Below are 21,655 nucleotides of genomic sequence, written 5' to 3'. Positions count from 1 at the left end.
TCTTAATGAGCCAAGAGATGAACAAGCAGTATGGGGGTGCATACTGCCTTTCTGATCTTCCTTCCATTGCAGGGAAGCAAGCAAACCAGGAAACCTTCTGTGATCTGTAGTTTCCCGTTTCATCTAAACTGGGAAACAGTTGAAATAAACAAAAATATTGTCCAGTAGGACCTTAGAAACAACTAAGTTTGTTCTGGGTATGTGCATGCACACGAAAGCTTATACCCAGAACAAACTTAGTTGGTCTCTAAGGTGCTACTGGACAAATTTTTTATTTATTTCGACTGTGTCAGACCAACAGGGCTACCTACCTGAATCTGGGAAACAGTTGTTAGCTGTTTCAGAACAAGCCAGGCTATGAAGGCACAGTTTTAAGTTGCTTCATATTCTGGCCATTAACCATCTTTTCCCACTTTGGATGAACTGCGAAACTATAGATAATGGAAGACTTTCTGGTTTCCTTACATAAAGAAAGAAGCAAAGGGACCAATGGCATGGCCAAAAAGCTCATTCATATCTCAGCTTTATGAGTCAAATAAATATAGCCTATGGCTCTGTTCACACACCTGTTTGCATGCAGTACGCTTCTGCTGCTGATTTGGGAATTGGTGTACGCACAACATCATTTGCAATTCATACCTGCAGTTTCTTACAAAATAATGCATTGTGATGCATTCACCCCCCAACCCAGCTTCAGTCTGAGTTGAGAAAAGGGGACTGTGTACCTATCACTGGTTTAAAAAGCAGGTAGGTGATTCTTTTTTCCAATTCTGAACCAAGGTGATTTGTGGGGAAACATCAAAATTCAGTATTTCATAAGAAACAATGAAATAGATATAGGATGGATTGTGGTTAACATCGTGCGGACACCGCTTCCAAATCAACAGTGGGAGCATAATATATGCAAACAGCAGGATGTACACAGCCTAAATATCCTCATCTTCCTTCATTTCTCCCTTTCTCCCTTTTTTCTCATTTAACACTTTTGCTGCCTCTGACTGGTTTCCTGCTTTTCAAGAATTTAAAGGGTTTTTTGTTTTTTAGTGTTTTATAGCTTTGAACATTTACAGCTTAAACAACTTCCTTATTGTCATTTCTTATCTGGTTTGCCAGAATTTGTGCTTAAAAAGAAAAAAGATTCTTCATGTATACAATAAAGCGACCTTCTATCCATTCATCTACTTAACCGGCAAACTTGTGGCCTTGTTTGTGTCTTTTCTTTTCTATGTCGTTTAAGTCTCGATTAGGTTGTTTGTAAATAACCTCTAAGCTTTCTGCAGAGATTCGATCCTCTTAATTATACCTTTCAGCTTCCTTTTACCTTAACACGTCTTCTCCTTGTCGGTTTCTTGACTTTGTTCCAAGGCACAGTTGTTTGTTTTGCCTGGACAGTTTTGTGTCTCCTTTCATGATCCAAAATTGCATTTACCCAACTAATTTGAGCGTTGTTGAAGTCCTCCAGTATTATTAATAGTCATTAGCTGCACCTGTGTTTTATCACAATCAGAATTTGTCAGCAGGGCAATACTGTACCCTTACCTTTTTCATCTTTTACTGTACTCAAAGTATTATAGGCTCTCCTTTTTGCTCAGTATAAGATTTGTGTTGAAGGTAGTTTATAAATTGCAGCGAAACAGGAAATCTGCACACTTTCTTGGTTAGCCAGCCAAAATTTGTGGTTTCTGTCAGTTCCGTCTGCCCTCCTAGCTCAGGGAAGGCATGGAGGTTGCTCCCTGCAGTTCTCTTGGCCTTTGAAAGCATTTGGACCAGCTAGAAGTTTTGCTACTTCCAGTTGTCTCTGAAGACCACTGTGAGGTCCCAGATGAGCTTCTGCTGTTCATCGCTCAGTTTGCTCTCATCACAGACTTTCTCTCCAAGTAAAAGAGATGCTTTCTGCTGACAAGTGCATTTGTGGACCCCTGATTAGAAACTTAAAGATGTATAAGCATTATTTGGGGTGTAGGTGGAGAAATTCAGCTTTACCTTTGGATTTTTCTTTGTTCAAATTTCTAGGCATTCTAGTGAGCAAGGACTTTTCTTTCCCTCTGCGTTTGGGAATTTAGGAATCACTTTTAATAAATAAAATTCTTTTAAGCAATAATTAAAAAAAACCTGAAGCAGTAGTCCAAATTCCTGGATGTCAGCAAAACATTCTTAGGAACCTAGCTATCAAACATATCTGTTGTTGTTTTCAGCGATCTTCAGCCTGAAATAGGTGACCATGTAATTGAAGAAAGGAAATGAACCATCAGGGGGAAATTCATTGGAGAGCTTCTGTGAAATGCTTAGGATATAAGTCATGGCTGTGATCTGTGTGCAGCACTGAGGGCCATGTCAGAAATATTAGCAGGAGGCCAGCTCTCAATTTGCAAAGGAAGCAAAGCAAAGCAAACGTCTGCCAGAAGTGTCCACCCACATAGTGCAACAGCAGTTTGGTCAGGATGGTGAAATTCCCCTGGCCACTAGATGCTGGTTGGTGCCAAGGGCTTGGACATATTTTCCCCCAGTTCTGCTTTCTTGGATAGTGGAGTCCGTCTAATGCTTCCTTCTGCCTATGGGAGAGGCACAATGTCCTAACAAATGCTTGCACGTCTTAATGGAAGCCTGACTTAGACACCTTGAGAATTTCTCTCTCTCTCTCTCTCTCTCTCTCTCTCGTCATGGGCTTCAATTAAAGAAGAAACTCTAAAAAGCCAGGCAAGTCTTTAATAACATTGTGATCAAATGCAAAAATCTTACAGTCTTTTAGATGTAACTCTCTGTAAGTGGTTGTTGGTTCCAGTTGGGGCTGGTAGGGCAGAAGACAAGCGTAAGTGCAGCCAGAACGGATGGCAGCAGATCCAACTAATTCGTTTTGTTGCCATCCTCTTCCTTGCCAAGTTCTACAAGGCCAGTACTGAAACCAAAGTGGAAGAAACTTAGACTGATAGTAAGTAAGCAGACTGGCTGAGAGCAGACTTCCATTTGTCCTAATGGGCCATCTTCCACTGCTCCCTCCTCTGTTCAGATTGTTCTCCTTCTCATACAACCTGTTGCTAGTCCCTAAAACCACATCTCCCTTCCAGCTTCCTAGTGCATCTCATCTACCCAAATTTGCCAAAAGTGCTAATGGAACAGATGAGGGGGGCTTATTCCTTCCAGGGTCATTTCTAATGTACAGTCTTCTAGGGATTCACACTGGCATGGGAGTAGGGGGGTGTTCTTTACTGACATAATCAGTGCTTTTCCTGAGATCATGCAAAGCAAGCCACGCCATAGCCCCCTCTATAATCCGGAGGAATCCTAGACATTTGCATGACATTTTTTATTATCCTGCTGGCAGCAGGTCTTAATTTGAGCCCCAGAACTAGTTTCAACGTCAGACTTTGCTTTGTACCTTTTGCAATTGTTATCTTATGCAAGTATAGGGAGTAGCAAGGACCCTGTGAGCAGTCTCAACTCCTGTTCTACAGGATCTATCCTTTATGTATTACATTTGTGTCTCTAGCAAGGAGCTCCAGTTGGCATGCTTGGGTCTCCCTACTCCTGTTTTCTTCTATTAGGCTGAGAGAGTGTGTGTGTCTGGCCCAAGGCCGCCAAGTGGGCTTCCTAGCTGATTGGGAATTTGAACCCTTGTCTCCCAGATCCTAGTCTGGCATTCCATTCGCTCCCCAACACCGCTTCTCGATATAATCAAATCCAGGAAGAATCCACCTGCTTCGCATTTTGGCCTCACTCAGGCGAATGTCAGCATCTCAAATTGGCTTTGTGTGTCGACAATAAGTACACACCTTAGTTCTTGGTTTGTCCTGCCTAGCGGGTTGTTAGGAGTTGAAATTGGAGTCCGAATCCCTATTATTGTTGGGACTTGGTTGGGGAAATTTCAGGAGCCTCTAAGCTTGATTTCAGCTGCCCATTTCCAACCCCTGTTGGGTTCTTGCTGCTCTTGCCACCCTCGCCACCCACCGCCAGGCACTTAGTGGGAGTGGGAGGAATGCCTGAGCCTGCACAGGTTTCCCTTCCCTCATCTCACAGCAAGCTTCCATGGATCTTGTGGTGTCCTAAGGGTGTGTAAAAACCTAGGAAGCTTCTGCTTATGCAGAGTCCTGCACAGCAGGATTCAAATTAATGGCTCATTCCAAGTAGTAATTTGATGCCCTGGCATGGCAGTGTGTGAAATCTTCTTTTCAGAGAGTGAAGCAGCGTGGCGGGTAATCTCTCTGTGCCAGGCTAATCTCGATATCTGCTGTGTTTCTGAAAGCTTTGTTGCCTTTTGAAAAATCTATTTAATTTTCTCTTGGTGATTCAGAACTGTGTTGATAATACTCTTATCAGCTTGCTTTAAGCCAGATGTGTATGGTATGTGCAGATTTGTCTGTTTTGTGATGGATTTTTTTTTAACACCTTCTGTTGGTTACTTCTTACTTTTCTTTCCACAGTGCTGGGATTCACTACCCCCCCCCCTTTTTCTGTTTTAACATGGTGTGTGTGTGTCTGTGTGGTTTGCAATGGGGGTACACAGTTGACAATTCTTGGTTTTTAGCAAATCTTCCTTTTATATGATATAATGGAAACCCGTCCTGAATCTCCTCCTTAGTTTTCCTTCCCCAGACACGCAGGATAACCCACCTTCCTCTTAGTGTCCTTAGTGTAGGATTTAATTTGGGGCAAGAAGCTGGATTGGTAGATGGAGCAGCAATTTAGGAAAGAAGATGAGAGTTGGTTAGCTCAGGGTGGTTATATGGAATACAGTTGCACCTTGGAAGTCGAACGGAATCCGTTCTGGAAGTCCGATCAGGTTCCAAAACGTTTGGAAACCAAAGGGCAGCTTCTGATTGGCCGCAGGAAGCTCCTGTGGCCAGGAGCTCCTTTTCCCAACTTTGGCCTGGTGACGTGAAGGACTTGGCTTCCCTCCCTTCCTGTGGCCAACTTCTGACTAAAAAACCATGCCCCAAATATGCCCCTAGACCTTTATATACTCAAAAATCTGTGCCATTCCATATCCAAAGGTGGATCTTGTCATCCCTCCCTTACACACACAAACATACACAAATGACTCTGCAAATTGTTGGTTAAACTATGTGCAGAGTCAAACAGAAGACATTGCCACTTCATACTTCCTGACTGGAGCATTGGAATTCCCTGCTCTTAGAATTTCCCATTATTTGCAAAAATTCAGTAAGCCTGCAATTTGCATGGGCGTTACATTCTGGGGATTGCCTCTAAAGCCCAAATGTGATCATGGCTAAGTTGTGAATATTACCGTATTTTTCGCTCTATAACACGCTCCCAACCATAACACGCACATAGTTTTTAGAGGAGGAAAACAAGAAAAAAAAATTCTAAACGAAACAGTGGATGTATGATTTTTGTGGTTCATGCTGTGGCCACAGACATGTGATCTGACGGTGAGTTTGGGGTAGCCCAATGCAAAAATCCTGAGGATCTATGTGGATCCGTGCTTTGTAACCACGTTTTTGCACCACTGCAGCCCCAGGCAACAGTGGGTGCATGATTTATTTGGTACAAGCTGTAGCCATGGACATGCTATGTGATCTGATGGTGAATTTGGGGTGACCCAGTGCAAAAATCCTGAGGATCCATGTGGATCCATGCTCTGTAACCACGTGAATGAAGGAACTGTCAGTAATGTATGGTATCTCCAATACAGTGATGAAGGAAGGGGGGGGAGCTCACACTTGTCCTAGGCAAAGCAGCCAACTCCTATAGGCCTAGGTGCCTTCACCCCCCATTAAATATTTGAGGGAGTCATCCCCCACCCCCATTGTGGTATGTGAGTGGGGCTTACCTGGCTGTCCCCCCAATATTTTTTGAAGTTGGAAGAGGGAGGGAGGGAGGGAGGGAAGAGAGGGGGGGAACTCACATTTGTGCAGCTGCCTTGCCTTGAACCGGAGCAAAAAGAGGAGGAGGAGACTCAGGGACATGAGCCTTGTAAGCTGCTTTGTTTGAATTTACCTGTGAGGTGCTGGGGGAGGGACGGAAGGGGAATGCCCTCTTTGTCCCTCCTTCCAGCTCATTGTAAAGAAAGCAGAGTAAGAGCTGCTTACATTTGTGTAAGGGAGAGCCATAGAGCAGGCAGACACTGAGAAAGAGAGGCTGTCTCCTTTTCCCCACCTTGGCTTTTACACGCTGCTGGCTTCTGAGCTGCCTCCCTTCTCCCACCTCTCCAAAAAACCATAGAGCAGGCAGACAGGAGGAAGAGAGGCTGTCTCCCGACACTCAGCTGTTGCTCAGCTGTTGCCGGCTTCTCAGCAAGCCAAGCGGAGGAAGAGAGGCTGCCGAACAGCCAGCAAGAGTGGCTCCTCCTGCCTGCATTCGCTCCATAACACGCAGACACATTTCCCTTTACCTTTTAGGGGGGGGAAACTGAGTGTTATGGTGCGAAAAGTACGGTAATTTCAGTGGGTCTTATTTGAGTAAAACTTAGCTTAACACTACCAACTGTATTGTTTAGTTCTTATTACGCTTTATGTTATAAATATGCATCTATAATCTTAGCTGTATTGTGGGTTGCTTTATGAATGCTTTTCTGCTTCAGAAGTGGGATGTAAAAACTACTAGCAGTAACAAAAAATAAAGACCACAAGAGGGATTATTTCCTATGTGTCTTCTGTAAGTACCGTATTTTTCGCTCTATAACACGCACCCGACCATAACACGCACGTAGTTTATAGAGGAGGAAAATCCATAGGCATGCCACCTGTAGGCATTTCCTCCATAACACGCACAGACATTTCCCCTTACTTTCTAGGAGGAAAAAAGTGAGTGTTATGGTGCAAAAAATACGGTATTTACCTGTAGAATTATTATGATTATTATTACCCTGTCCATCTGACAGGGTTTCCCCAGCCACTCTATATTTGTATAAAATATATACCATTTTTCAACCTTAGCAATTCTCGGAACAGTTCACACTAATCCAGTCAGATTTATAGGCTAGTGATGTTACCTTCATAGCAACACTAGGCACATACCACATGGCAAATTCAGTAGCCCTCACCATTGAACATGCAGGCAGATAGTTTTATGGAAATGTGGGAGAGGCTGCAGAAAGCCACACATTGAAATCTGAGCCTTTGGCATTCTTTCTCTTTCAGCTTTGTCTCTGCGCTTCTCTGAGCTGGGATACCACGTTACATGTAAGCTGGTATTTTTAGGAAACTACAGTGGCCTGGTTTCTATGCCCTTTTAAAATGTGAAGGGTTTTTGTGGAGGGGGGAAGCATTATTGGGTTGTTGCTTTTATTTTGATTACATATTTTGTGGTTTTATATTTTGATTTTATTCTGTGAACCACCCTGAGACCTCGGGGTATAGGGCGGTATATAAATTCAGTTTAATAATAATAATAATAATGCTGTTGCCATGGGAAGCCAAACTGTGGATTACCACAAGTAAGCAAGCAAAAGGGGGTTTGCTTGGACAGACACAAGCCGCAGGTTGTGGTTTGCACATAATGCTAAGCTAGCCCTCTGGTTTCCTTCCTTCCGGCGTGACACAGGAAAGATTGGGTGTGCGCAATCTGAGCAGTGTGCACCGGCACCACGGGCCCCTTTCATAAGCCATAGGTGCAGTGTGCATGTCATGCTAGGCCATTCTTAAACCGCGACTTATTTAACAGTTGTTGATTGCACCAACCAGACGTCATTCTCTGCAGGCAAAAGTAACTACAATGGTACCTCGGGTTACATGCAGTTAAGTTCTTAGCCCAAGGTACCGCTGTACTGATAACAACACATACGTAACAGGCTGTATGTAACTATATAAATTTTTTTAAAATGCAATTCAACATATATCAAAATATATGGTTCTATAGACCAACTTATATAAACAAAACATATTACAGTGGTACATCTGGTTACATACTTAATTCATTCCAGAGGTCCATTCTTAACCTGAAACTGTTCTTAACCTGAGGCACCACTTTAGCTAATGGGGCCTGCCGCGCTGCCGGAGCACGATTTCTGTTCTCATCCTGAAGCAAAGTTCTTAACCCGAGGTACTATTTCTGGGTTAGCGGAGTCTGTAACCTGAAGTGTCTGTAACCCGAGGTACCACTGTATTAGAAATTAAAGTCCAGCAGACTGATCAGGAAATTCAATCTATTCAGTTCTTATATTGGCAATATCCACGGTGTGGAATTCTTATATCAAGCTTGTCGTGTTCCACGAGAAGATGCTTTTAAGAATTCCTTGTATGCAGGTATCAGACGAAAAACTTGGAAGAATGGCATATGCAGAAAATAAGACAAGGATTCCAGGATAATTCCTTGTTTCGCCCAACCGGGCTTTGTCAGCCGTGCATATTCTGGATTATATAAACGAACATAGTGTGATGTGAAATGCAAAAGTAACTATGGCTTGTTTTGTCATACTCTGCCCACCCTCAGCTGCTTCTCTTCTTTACATCCCTTAAGTCTGTTGTTTCTCATAGACCGGCATCGCCTCACAGTGTCACCATTTCCCTTCCTATTAGTTGGCTGTGAGAGCGAGGGTGTGGAAATCTCTGCGATCTTCAGTGCAGCTGCCATTAAGCAGCTGCTCTCCCCTTCCATTCTCCCAATAAACAAATGCCCCTACTCCTTTGAAGCTTTTAGTTTTTCAAACCCCTTTCTTCCCCTGTACAACCATGCGTTTTTCTTTTCCTTTCCCCAACCAGCAATCAAGTGTCATAATGAATTTATGCTTTGCGCTTAGTAAGCACTCTGCTGCTGAAAGACTGCTTTTACTAATGCAAACTTTTAAGTCGTTTCACCTGTTGGCTGGCTTGAATTTCAGGATCCACACCTGAGGTTTTGAACCCTACTCAACAGACTCTCTTCTGTACTTCGCTATCAAAGTGTAAAGTCGCAGAGAACCTTTAGCTACGTGGGGAAAGTGCATTTGTTTGGAAACAGAAATTCACCACCCCTCTGTATCTTAACTCTCTGACCCGTACAATTTCTGTTTGTGCGTGTTAAAACGCACACTTTTTCCAGCTGCTAAAAAGTCTGGTAAAATCCCAACCCTGCTAAGCTGCCCAGTTCTGCAGAGGTGTGAACATCTTCCTGTTTGAAGCGCCCACCCTAGCAGCACAAACGTGACGCTCCAAAGGTCTTTGTGCAGGAATGTTACTTGGAAATTGGATGAGACACGTGTGGCTTAAAAAACTTTAGCAGCAGGTGTTGTGGGGGGAGTGCAGGTGTGGTTGTCAATGGTGTGTGTGTTGCAGCAGCAATGTTGGCTTCAGGGAAAGTGCCAGTGAAGAGGATCTGAGCACGGAGAGAGGCTTTATTTTCCAGCCACTCTTGCCTGATGTCTCTGTCACTTGGTGTGCTGTTTGGGCAGGGTGATAAAAGAGACCACATGCTATGGGTTAAGGAGGACCCTGGGTTTGCATGTGCTGCTAAGCCATAGCTAAGTTCAGTAAGCCAGCAACAAATAATGGTTTCTTTTCCTGAACAAACCATAGTTAAGGTACTGTGTTGGGTTCAGACATAAGCTTTGGTTAATGTTTATTTAAACAGTGGTTTCATTTCACCTGAGAATCAGGTCATAGGTTGCCTGTCACGCAAGCCCCAGGCATTATGTTCCAACTAGGGATGCTTGAGAAATTAGAAATTTGCCTGTTCCAGTATGACCCGTTCTCCCTTCTGCCTTACTTCAGGGCAGATTTGAGGGTAAACCATACACAGCACGGGTCTGCCCTTGTGGCTCGTTGGAAGTTGAAACTGCTTCACATGTACTACTACGTTGTCGTCTTTATGAGGATATACGTTTGACTTTTATTACACCTGTTTTGCAAAAGTCCAGGAAAGAATCGGAACACCATAGTTTAAAACTACTGCTAGAGGACAAGAATCCCAAGACTACATGAAATGTAGCCAAATTCTGTCCGTCTGCAATTAATTGCAGGAAGCAAGTGGTATCCCATAATGACCAAACCCCTAAATGTTAATTACAGGGGGGCACGCTAATAATTAATTTTAATTTTTTATATTTAAATCCTTGTTATATTCAAATTGTCCTCTATATTTCTGATATATATATATATATATATATTATGATCTGTGATATTGTGTGTGTTGATGCTGGTCTGTGACCATATTAATAAATTCATTCATTCATTCATTCATTCCAGTATGACCTGACCTGCATCTCTTGGACCAATGTGTTGATTGGAACTTAGTTACCCTCTGGCGTTTGCAATTCTCATATGTTCTGAAACAGTTTTTGACTTCTTCTTTTTAAGTATTTTTTTTATTAAATATTTTATTAAGGATTTTCTTGTTTTACAGAGGTAGGTGTAATGCCTCGTATTTCCCCCCCATGTAACATTTTTACAAATCCGTTTCATTTGTTGAGGCATTAGGGGGAGAAGAAAAAAAGAAGAAAAGAAAAAAAGAAAGGGGGTGGAGGGAGGGAGGATGGTTAGGGGTGGGGTCGGGTGGCAGTGTTTCTATTATGCTTAATGTATGTAGAGTTTGGTGTCAGCGTTGCTTGTGTTGTTCACTTGTGTTCCTTTGGTGGTGAGAGAGGTTGGGGTTGGCCTAGCGTGTGATTGTTTGTTTGTGATTGGCTGTGGTGATCTTTGCTTTCGTGTGTGAGTGGGGTGGGTGGGTGTTTTGGATCAGGTTAGCCATATTGATTTGTATGCTGTTGGTGGATTATTGTCATTGTCCTGTTGGGCTGTGTATGTGATAAAGGGGAGCCATACCGGGGTGAAGGTGTCTTCTTCTGTTTGTCCCCGTGTCAGTTTCAGTTTATTAGTTAATTTTTCTAGTAGGGCTGTTTCCCATACTATTTGGTACCATTGGTCCATGCTTACTCCTGACAGGTCTCTCCAGTGTCTGGTTATGGTGTTTCTGGCTGCTGAAAGTAGGTGGGTTATGAGTTCTTTGTGGTGTAAATGGGCATTGTTGTTCTTTTTAAGTATTTTAAAAAAAGTTTAAAGTGTTTATTTGAGAGAATATTTAGAAATGTGTAGTTTAAATGTATTATTTCGTGGATTTTAAAACATGCAGCTTTACTTAAAAAAATGAAGGGGTCCATTTACAGCTAAGCACTCAAACCCGTACCCTATGCTGGGACCAGCAGCCTGTTCCCCTGCTTGGAAAAAGAGTTATTAGGCAGATACATGGCAAGTAGGTCTATGGATAGCTTTTAGGTGTCGATCACTAAAAAATGGAAACCTTGTGGCCTCTGCTCACCAGATTCTGGTCCACGTCTTCTAAGGCATATGGGGGAACCATTGGTGCTCCACATGTTACTGAACTACAACTCCCATCAACCCCAGTGAGCAAGACCAGTGTTGAGGGATGATGGGAGTTGTAGTTCAGCAGCACCTTGGAGGCCACAAGTTTCCCATACCAGCTCCAGAAGTAAAGTGAAACTTCCCTTTGACCCACCACAGTCATTTCTTAGCAGTGGTTTTTAATATATATATATTTTTAAAATTGTCCAGTAGCACCTTAGAGTTTGTTCTGGGTATAAGCTTACGTGTGCATGCACACTTCTTCAGATACCATGCACACGAAAGCTTATACCCAGAACAAACTAAGTTGGTATCTAAGGTGCTGCTGGACAATTTTTTAATTTTTTAAATTTCGACTGCATCAGACCAACACGGCTACCTACCTGAATTTTTAATCTTCCATTCCTAGTTCATGTTGCCCGATTTCTGTGTGTAGAGAGTGCTCAACTGTGGCATTATTGCATTTTTGTCCCACCCTGTCAGCCGGGATAGCTCCGTTGGTAGAGCATGAGACTCTTATAATCAGGCATAGGCAAACTCGGCCCTTCAGATGTTTTGGGACTACAACTCCTATCATTCCTAGCTTAACAGGACCAGTGGTCAGGGATGATGGAAGTTGTAGACCCAAAACATCTGGAGGGCCAAATTTGCCTATGCCCATTCTTAATCTTAGGGTCGTGGGTTTGTGCCCCACGATGGGTGAAAGTTTCCTGCATTTCAGGGGGTTGGACTAGATGACCCTCGTCGCCCCCTTCCAATGCTCTGTGATTCTGTGATTCTTTCATCAGGTTGCTCAGAGTTGTACTTCTCCCCCCGCCATTTTCATCTCGCACCAATGCTTTGAGATGGAAGGGGAAGTGGCAGAGGCTTGAGGGCACCCAGTGAGCCTCATGAATTATACTCGAGAGGGGATTTGAACTCGGCTCACCCGAAACCTTGTTCAGCACTCCGACCACTGTGCAGCACTGCCTAAACACTGCAGCATATGTGACGGCAGCTAAAGCAACTGCTGCTGACATAAGTGAATAAAAGCGGGGCTTCAGTAGTGCTTTGGCTTGTTGGCATGGCTATTGAGAAGTACAGCGGTACCTCAGGTTAAGTACTTAATTCGTTCCGGAGGTCCGTACTTAACCTGAATCTGTTCTTAACCTGACACACCACTTTAGCTAATGGGGCCTCCTGCTGCTGCCGCGCCGCCGGAGCACGATTTCTGTTCTCATCCTGAAGCAAAGTTCTTAACCCGAGGTAATATTTCTGGGTTAGCAGAGTCTGTAACCTGAAGCGTATGTAACCCGAGGTACCACTGTACATGGCAGTGGAAAAAGTGCTTGGATTAAAGACCTGCCAGTTGTAGCTCCCAGCAAAAGGGAAAATGACACTCTGATGTGCAGGTTTGACCCTTTGCGGGATGGAGTGAACAGATTTGTCCGGGTGTTGTGTGCATGACGCCTGATACACCCCAACTAGGGTGCTATATCAAAACACTGTTGTTGCAGTAGGAAAACAGGCTTATTCCTTACTTAACATGAAGATTTTTGTAGAGGTAGCATTCATCTCATTACCAGCCTTTTGGAGAGTGCAAAGTGTACAGGAAGGCAATTGTCTTGGATCGCTGATGGTTGTACATCTGTTATTTAAGGAGTTTGTGTCAGTTTTTCTACTTAGAATAGAGAAAGAATGTGTTTATATCTTCGGCACCCTGGAAGGTAGAAAGCATCTGAAAATTGTATCAGAGCTTGGAACTAATGTGCCAATTTTAAAAATATATATATGAGAGAGGTTTGTTGTTTTTGGAACGTGAACAAAAAACAGCAGTTCTGTTCATTTCTCCCCTTTCCCCCCATTGCAAATTCTATGAGAACATCTGTTTTTTTTCTTTAGCTTATCTCTCGCACCTCTGCTGTTTGTGGCAGTTTTGATTGTTTTGGTGTGTTTTTTCTTTTTTTAATTTTAGATTTTGTCGGGCTGGTGGATACACACATTTTGCCAGCTGTTAGCAGCCAAGTGTGTTAGGGAGCCACGAGGGATGGGAAGAGAGAGCCTTGTGCTGCTCCCAGAGGACCCAGATTGCTTTGGATGGGCAGGTAGCTCATAGTTTTGCAAGTCTGAGAAAAGGATGGTGCTGGTTGTAGAGGGAAGCAGCAAGCCACAGTGCACAAAGGAAAGGACCTGCAATTCTTCTTTATCTGAGCTACTCCACCAAAGCATGTGAGCAAGGCTTTGATGAGCAAATCTAAAGTACAGTAGTACCTCGGTTTTCAAACGTAAACCATTCCGGAAGACCATTCGACTTCCGAAATATTCGAAAACTGAAGCATTTACTTCCAGAAAACTCAATACGGAAGCTGTGTGGCACATTTGACTTCCAATAAGCGTTTGAAAACTGAAGCAATTACTTCTGGGTTTTTGGCGTTTGAAAATCGAAACGTTCAACTTCCGAGACGTTCGAAAACTAAGGTACCACTGTATAATCTTCCCAACATAAGTGAGCCACATATTTTATTTTTTAAGAAAGTTTTTATGCTTAGACACTTTCATATTCAATATCTCAAGGCGGTGCACAGCCTAAAAACATAACTACAACATTTATACATACATGCCACCCTTCATCTGTAGATCTCAGGCAAGTTCACAACATAAAATTACAATGCAAACAAACACAAAATACATAATAAAAATAAGGGAAAAAAACAAGTCAATAATCCCTCCCCTTCCCACGACACATTTAAAAGGGCATCAGATGTCAATCAGCCAAAGGCCTGGTTGAAGAGGAACAATTTTGCCTGATGCCTGAAGGAGTATAATGAAGGCGCCAGCCAAACCTCTCCAGGGAGAGCATTCCACAAACAGGGAGCCACTGCAGAAAAGGCCCAGCCTCATGTTGTCACCCTCCGGATCTCTCGTGGAGGAGGCACACGTAGAAGGGCTTCATATTATGATTGCAGGGCCCAGGTCAGTTAATATGGAAAGAGGCAGTCCTCAGAAGTATTGCAGTCCTGAGCCATTTAAGGCTTATGGCTGTGAGCAGCATTTTAAATTGGGCACAAAACTAACTGGCAGCCAGTGCAGTCAAACCAGGATTGATGTAATATGCTCAAACCATCTTGCCCCAGTGGGCCACCTGGCTGCTGATTTCTGCACTAGCTGAAGTTTCTGAACTGTCTTCAGAGGCAGCCCCACATATAACGCATTTCACTAATCTAACCTAGAGGTCAAAAACATCAGTAAAAGCCAACTGGCAAAGAAAGGCCTGTGTGAATAATGGTTTTCCAAAGACATTGAATAGTGAGCAGCCAGCCTCTCATTTGCAAGAGTTCGCTAATTTTACTTTATTTTTAATTGAACATAGCTCTCAACTTGGTTCATAGACTCATATAATTGTATAGCACGCAGCAGCTTTTGTTGTTCTTGCCAGTCTCTTCAATCCCCATAATCTAATGCCTCACATACTGGTAAAATTGCAGTTGTAAGCTCCTTGGGGCAAGGACTGCCATCTCTCTAAAGTAATGTACAGTGTACCTTAACAGTGCTCTTTATTTTGAATGTTAATGATGCAAAGTTTGGAGCCAGCGAAGCACCTGAGTTAGCTAGCTAGAGTGAGTCTGAAGTGGGTTTATATTGTTTCAGTGTACAAGTGCTACGAAAGGTGCAGTAGTTGACTCTGGAAGGGAGCCTTGTGATATTCCTTACTTTTAGGTTTAGGGGTAACTTGTGGGCAAGAATAAGAATGCATCTCATGTCTCCAGGGCTGTATTGTTTGGATGCAAGCCAACACTTCACAGGGCTGCTACTGAAAATCTTTGAATTATTTGTGATGGTGGTTTGGCCCCAGGTTCCTTTTGTTCAAACGCTGCTAAATGTCAGCTTGTGTTTGAAAAAGCTCAGGTAGAGCGTGGGATAAAACAATTATAGTTGTCTCTGTACGTAGAGTGGTGCAAGACCTTGTACCTGTCCCATGACTCTTACCTTGTTTCTTGCTCGTCCCCTTTTATTCCTGTGGATTGAAAACAAGGTCCATATTTTTCAGTAGGCTCATGATTCTTGTTTTTCTCGGTTGTTCTCTTGAAGTTGCAAACCCATCCGTGGTGCATGATTTGACAGCCACTTTGTTCAACTAGCTAAAAGCTATGCTTTGATTCAGATCCCATCTCTGCTTTTGTAATTCCTTATTCCTCAGTTTCTCATACGTAAAAGAGGAGTCCTGATCTACGCACAGGAAAAACCCCGCTATAAATAAGTCATAAAATAAATCGTTATAGCAAAAGGAAGGGTGGGAAAACCCTATGTAAAATTACCGTATTTTTCGCTCTATAACACGCACCAGACCATAACACGCACGTAGTTTTTAGAGGAGGAAAACAAGAAAAGAAATATTCTAAACGAAATAGTGGATATATGATTTTTGTGGTTCGTGCTGTGGCCACAGACATGTGATCTGACAGTGAGTTTGGAGTAGCCCAATGCAAAAATCCTGAGGATCCATGTGGATCCATGCTTTGTAACCACAGAGGAGGGAAGGAAGGGGAACCATGGATCCTCTGCTCATGACTGCAGCAGATCCCCCCCGCCACCCGCAGGCATTCGCTCCATAACACGCACAGACATTTCCCCTTACTTTCTAGGAAGAAAAAAGTGAGTGTTATGGTGCAAAAAATACGGTACATAGAAATGTTTCGTGCTCAGTAGCACAATCTGGTGTTGCATGTTTATAATGCATTTAAAACACCCTTATTTGACTAGTGTAGCTGAGAAACTAGTGGCCCGCAGTGGGGCATTAAGGTAAGTAGTAAACATTGCGAAGCATTATCTTCCTTCCGCAAATTCAACTTGGTGTAGAGACAGTATAGTAAGGTAACAGAGGTGGGGAAATCTGCAGTGCCTAACCTTTTCCAGTAATAAGACAATTTTTTTAAAACAAAGCACTGGAAAACTAGCCAGAACCCATGCTATTCTGAGGTAACTTAACAATTGCTGGGAAGTTTTAACTAACCTTTATATCCCTCTTCCTCTTTAATCAGGGTGAAGTTTGTACACACAGATTTCTTTAACTAACCTGTGGAATCCTGTCTGACCTCCAAACTGGCGATGTCAAGGGTACCGAGTCCTCCTCCTCCGGCAGAGATGTCAAGTGGGCCTGTTGCTGAGAGCTGGTGTTACACTCAAGTAAGTCCGCATTTTAGGGGCAAAGAATATCTTAGTGAAAAGCAATACTGGCTGGCATCTTTGGTGCCTTGTTCAAATTGTCACGGTCCCGAGCCAGTGTTTTGGGCAGCCTGTGATGCTTTCTAAAACTTGAAGCTTGAGTTCTGCCCACTTTTAACAGTGATGAATCTGATGTGTAAAAGCAGGGAATCCCGTGACCCGTGTGATGTTAGTGTCAAGTTTCGCAGGAATGGCTTCCCTGCTTTCCATGTTCTGGATACCCTGCTAAGGTCTGTTTGAGCCATCTAATAGTCTAATGCAGCCTTTCTCAACCTGTGGGTCCCCAGATGTTGTTGGACTACAACTCCCATCATCACTGAGCTCTGTCCTTGCTAGCTAGGGCTGATGGGAGTTGTAGTTCAACACCTGGGGACCCACAGGTTGAGAAAGGCTGGTCTAATGTATCATCATTGGAAATAAGCTATGTTGTCTTTCCACCATCTTGCTATTTGTAACTGTCTTTCTAATGTTCTTTTTCCCCTTAAGATCAAAGTGGTCAAATTTTCCTACATGTGGACCATCAACAACTTCAGCTTTTGCCGGGAGGAAATGGGAGAGGTCATCAAAAGTTCAACATTTTCATCAGGAGCTAATGATAAATTGAAGTGGTAAGGATCATTATACAGTGCACAATGGGGACCAGCAACAAACACGGCATTTGGTAGCTTGTGGTGCTTAGAATTGGGTTCAAAACCCCTACTTACCTGCACACTCACTGGGAGGCCTTGGGGAGGTTGCTAATGCTTAGCCTCAATCCTGCCTTCTGTAAAATGGCACAATAATGACTTGACTCGTGGGGTTGTCTTCAGAATGACTGGAGCAATGAACTGCCCTGACCTTCAGGGGAAAGGAGAAACGATATACAAACATGCTTCATATCAATATCCCTGTGGTTTACTTGTGACTCTCAATACCATCCATCCATATTGAAAATGCAGCTAAGACCAAGGTGTTAAAAAAGATGCAAGTGGGTAATACCTTCTTAACAGAAATTAGCAAACTATATGGAGCAATCCGCGGGACACAGAGCCTAGGACTTGCCAATCAGAAGGTCAGCAGTACGAATCCCGTGACTGGGTGAGCTCCCATTGCTTGGTCCCTGCTCCTGCCAACCTAGCAGTTCGACAGCATGTCAAAGTGCAAGTAGATAAATAGGTACCGCTCTGGCGGGAATGTAAATGGCGTTCCCGTGCACTGCTCTGGTTCACCAGAAGCGGCTTAGTCATGCTGGCCACACGACCCGGAAGCTGTACGCTGGCTCCCTCGGCCAATAAAGCAAGATCAGTGCCGCAACCCCCGAGTTGGTCATGAGTGGACCTAATGGTCAGGGGTCCCTTTACCTTTATGGAGCAATCTGCGAAAATAATTGTAAATAATAATCTCTCCGATAACTGTAAAATAATGAAAGGCACTAGACAAGGCTGCCCATTATCCCCGCTGTTGTTTATATTGATGCTGGAAGTAATGTTACAGTGTATAAGAAAGAACGGGGAAGTGAAAGGAATTTCGGTGGGACAACAATCCTATAAACTAAAGGCTTTTGCTGACAATGTGATATTTACAGTAGAACAGCCACTTGAAAGGTTTCCTAAGGCATTAGAGGATATAAGAAAGTTTGGGAAGGTGGCGGGCCTTAAAATAAATGCAGAAAAAACTAAGATATTAGTAAAAACATGGGTGACCATTCAAAAAAAGAACTGGAAATGGTGAGTGGATTAAGAATATGTATAAAGGTGAAGTACTTAGGGATATGGCTGGCTGTGAGGAATCTCAACTTATTTTAAGATTATTAAGTAAAGGTGTGGAAGGAGATTTAAAAAGAGTTGGAAATATGGGGGAGAATGAAACTTTCCCTAGTGGGTAGAATATCAGCCATTAAAATGAATGCCTATATTACCTAAAACGTTTTTATTTCAGTCCATCCCAGTGGTCAACAATTTACACTGCTTCAAAGAACAGCAAAAAGATATCACTAGATTTTTCTGGCAGGGGAAGAAACCAAGAATTAAGCATAAAATTTTGATAGGTAGTAAAGAAAGAGGAGGCTTCTCTCTGCCAGATTTACAATTATATTATGAGGCAGCATGTCTTTGTTGGCTAAAGGAATGGATTGTATTGAAAAACACCCACCGATTGCATTTGGAAGGTCATGATCTCAAATTTGGCTGGCATACATGTCTATGGTATGGGAAAACTAAAATACATAAATGTTTTTCAAACCATGTGGTTAGAAAGAAGGTATATAGAGTTTGGGAGAAGTATGAGAACTTGCTGGAAAGGAAGACACCTTTGTGGTTATCGCCAATAGAAGCAATTGTTTAGAAGAGAATGAATATGGATAGACAAGACGACATAAAGAGACTTATTGGATTTTTTAGAAAGGGAACCTAGACTATGGAGGAAATAAGTATAGTAGCCAGGTAACAGACTGGTTACAATATTATCAATTAAATGAGTGATTCAAAATGGATAAGAAAAACAGATTTTCAGACCAAAGCTCGCAATTTGAAAGAGATTTATTAGAAAATAATCAAAAGTTATTATCTAGAATGTATAAGATGTTATTGGAATAAGAAACAAAAGTCGAGCTGGTAAGATCATCAATGATTCATTGGGCAACAGACATAGGGCATAGTATAGAATTTGACCATTGGGAGAAATTATGGAAGAAAGATTTAAAATTTACTGCATGTTATGTGTTGAAACAAAACTGTTTGAAAATGGTTCACACATGGTATTTAACCCCCAGTAGACTAGCTAAGATGTACAAATCGGAATCAATGTATGTTGGAAATGTAAAGAAGTAGAAGGAACATTCTTCCATATGTGGTGGACATGCAAAATAATTAAAGGGTATTGGGAAATGATATACAATGAGATGAGAAAAATGTTTAAAAAAACTTTCCCCCAAAAAACAGAGGCATTCCTTTTGGGAATGGTACAGGCAGAAATACCCAGATGTCAGGAAAACTTATTTATGTATGCCTATACTGCAGCTCGGATTTTGTTGCCACAGAAATGGAGGGTGAGCGAGGTTCCTAACAAGGAGAACTGGCAACTAAGAATGATTGAATATGCAGAGCTAGCAGGTTTAACTAGTAGAATAAAAGAACAAGAGGACCAAGTATATAAAGAGAAATGGAAAAAAATTGTGGAGTATTTGGAAAATAACTGTAAATATGTGAAAAATTTAGCAGGATTAAGGTAAATTCAACAGTATAACATAAAATAAAGGCATAATAAAAGGAAAAGAGAACGAAATTGCTATATAAGAATATGCAGAAATAATGGGGAAATCAAAGGAACCAGGAAAAGGCAAGAAGGGAAGTCATAAATGATTGTCTTATTATAAAGTAAGATATGAATGAGGGAAATGTTGATTTCAATGTAAATGTGGTTCTGGTAACTGTAATAATGAAAAAATATTTTTAACATTTATTTTTTTAAAAATGAAAATGTAGCTAAGAAATCTTATATTGTCATCTGCAAGGGGCCAAAATGTGTTGTCTAACAGATTGCAGCAAGGCATGACCATGCCATCTAAGCCACAGGCACACCACAAGATCAATATCTCCAGATGGCTCAAGCAAGTGAGCCAAGCCATACTCGTAATCCATGGGCATTGGCCAGTTTAAACTGGGACCCGTACAAGATAAATCCAACCTAGTGAGGAATCCAAAGGAAGAGCACTTGGGTGCATCTCCATCCTATTTAATATCTAGTTCTGGTTGTCCTTGCTCCTCCAGAAGAAAGCTAAGGATGTGGGAGCACGAATCCCACGCAAGGGAGAGAAAAAAAGTCCAAACAACTCTTTTCCTCTTTTGGGATCTCTGTGGAGTAACCGCAAGCATCGCCTTATCAGAGGTTGTGCCTCCCTTGTTCCCTACATTGCATTTTCTTTTGTGCACCCAGTGCAAGCAGATCTGTGTGTGGAAACTTGTTTCTGCCAGCAGGTTTAAGACCATATCGAGAAGATGAAGATTATCTTTCTGCTTCTGCAGGTGTTTGCGTGTGAATCCAAAGGGCTTGGACGAAGAGAGTAAAGATTACCTTTCGCTCTATCTGCTACTGGTCAGCTGTCCAAAGAGCGAAGTCCGAGCCAAATTCAAGTTCTCCATCCTGAACGCAAAAGGAGAAGAAACGAAAGCAATGGGTACGCAGAGTTGGTGGCCGGTTCCTTGCGCTTCAGTTGCCGTTTAAACACAGGCAGCGAGAGCGAATGAGAGCCCTGCTTGTGTGTCTCTTGGCTTTCCTTTTTCAAAAAAGAGCCCCCACTTGTTTATATATTTCCAGAGAGTCAGCGAGCCTACCGGTTTGTGCAAGGCAAAGACTGGGGATTCAAGAAGTTTATTAGAAGAGATTTTCTCTTGGATGAGGCCAACGGACTCCTCCCAGATGACAAGCTCACTCTCTTCTGTGAGGTAAGGAGGGGAAAACGACGCGAAACCTTTTCTTTCATTTGGAAGAAAACCGCAGAAGGGCTGCAAAGACGTTTCTCAGCTCCCGTCGCATGTCCAATCCCTTTGTCCATCACTCCTTCTGAACTGAGCACAGTAGTTGGAGTCGAATGGTGACCCTGAGTGTTTTGTTTGGGAGAGGGGCCTTTTGTAACTCCCTCCGTAAGGTGTGGCTTGGCTCGCTTGCTTGAGTTGTCTGGAGCTATTTCTCTGCAAGCACCTTTTCTCGCTTGTGGCATGCTGTCATGTGAATTACGTGGATTAACCTGTGGAGGGGGAGGATGAGGAAGCAGATGTGTGACTAGAAATGTATAGTTCCATAAATCTGGGGGGAAGGGGGAATACTACCTTTTTTTGCCTTTATGAAATTTATAAAACAGTTTTGTACATCTTTATTCAGAAGACCCACTCTTGTTTAGTGGCGCTTACTCCCCCGTAAGCATGCATAGGATTGCAGCCTCAAAAACTATCAGTGCGTTAAAGTGAAATCTAAAACATGTTTTCTCATAAGTAAACCCCATTCAGTGAACCTTGGCTCCTGGATTGCAGTGTTGGTTTTGTACATGCCCAAAGGGCAGTAGATGCCAGGGTATTAGTTTCTAGTATCTCCACACTAGATCAAAATTTCCCAGAAGAAAGGAAGTAGCAATTTACAATGGTACCTTGTTTGCCGAACGGCTTGGCTCCCAAACAAGTTGGCTCCCGAACGGTGCAAAAGTAAGTGTTCCAGCTTGCAAACATTTTTTGGAAGCCGAACGTCTGACG

At 42.7% G+C, this 21,655-nt stretch overlaps 1 protein-coding gene across 5 annotated transcripts in view; it reads left to right on the top strand.

Moving 5' to 3' along the window:
• Positions 1-21,655, top strand: part of SPOP (speckle type BTB/POZ protein) — a 54,293-nt gene that overhangs the window by 21,764 nt on the left and 10,874 nt on the right. For 3 of the 5 annotated variants that reach the window (XM_083470133.1, XM_083470136.1, XM_083470134.1), the window contains exons 2-5: positions 16,250-16,394; positions 16,920-17,041; positions 20,435-20,586; positions 20,727-20,854. In XM_083470133.1, coding sequence (XP_083326259.1) covers positions 16,317-16,394; positions 16,920-17,041; positions 20,435-20,586; positions 20,727-20,854 — 480 coding nt within the window. In that variant the 5' untranslated portion in view covers positions 16,250-16,316. Of the gene's footprint in view, positions 1-7,097; positions 7,140-16,249; positions 16,395-16,919; positions 17,042-20,434; positions 20,587-20,726; positions 20,855-21,655 lie in introns of all 5 variants that reach the window. The other 2 variants (XM_083470135.1, XM_083470137.1) reach the window with 1 other exon arrangement.

The sequence above is a fragment of the Podarcis liolepis genome, assembly GCF_965112155.1.
Source record: "Podarcis liolepis genome assembly, chromosome: 13".
NCBI lineage: Eukaryota > Metazoa > Chordata > Lepidosauria > Squamata > Lacertidae > Podarcis > Podarcis liolepis.
Note: the sequence above shows the minus strand (reverse complement) of the source record. Positions and strands in the feature narration are given on the sequence as shown.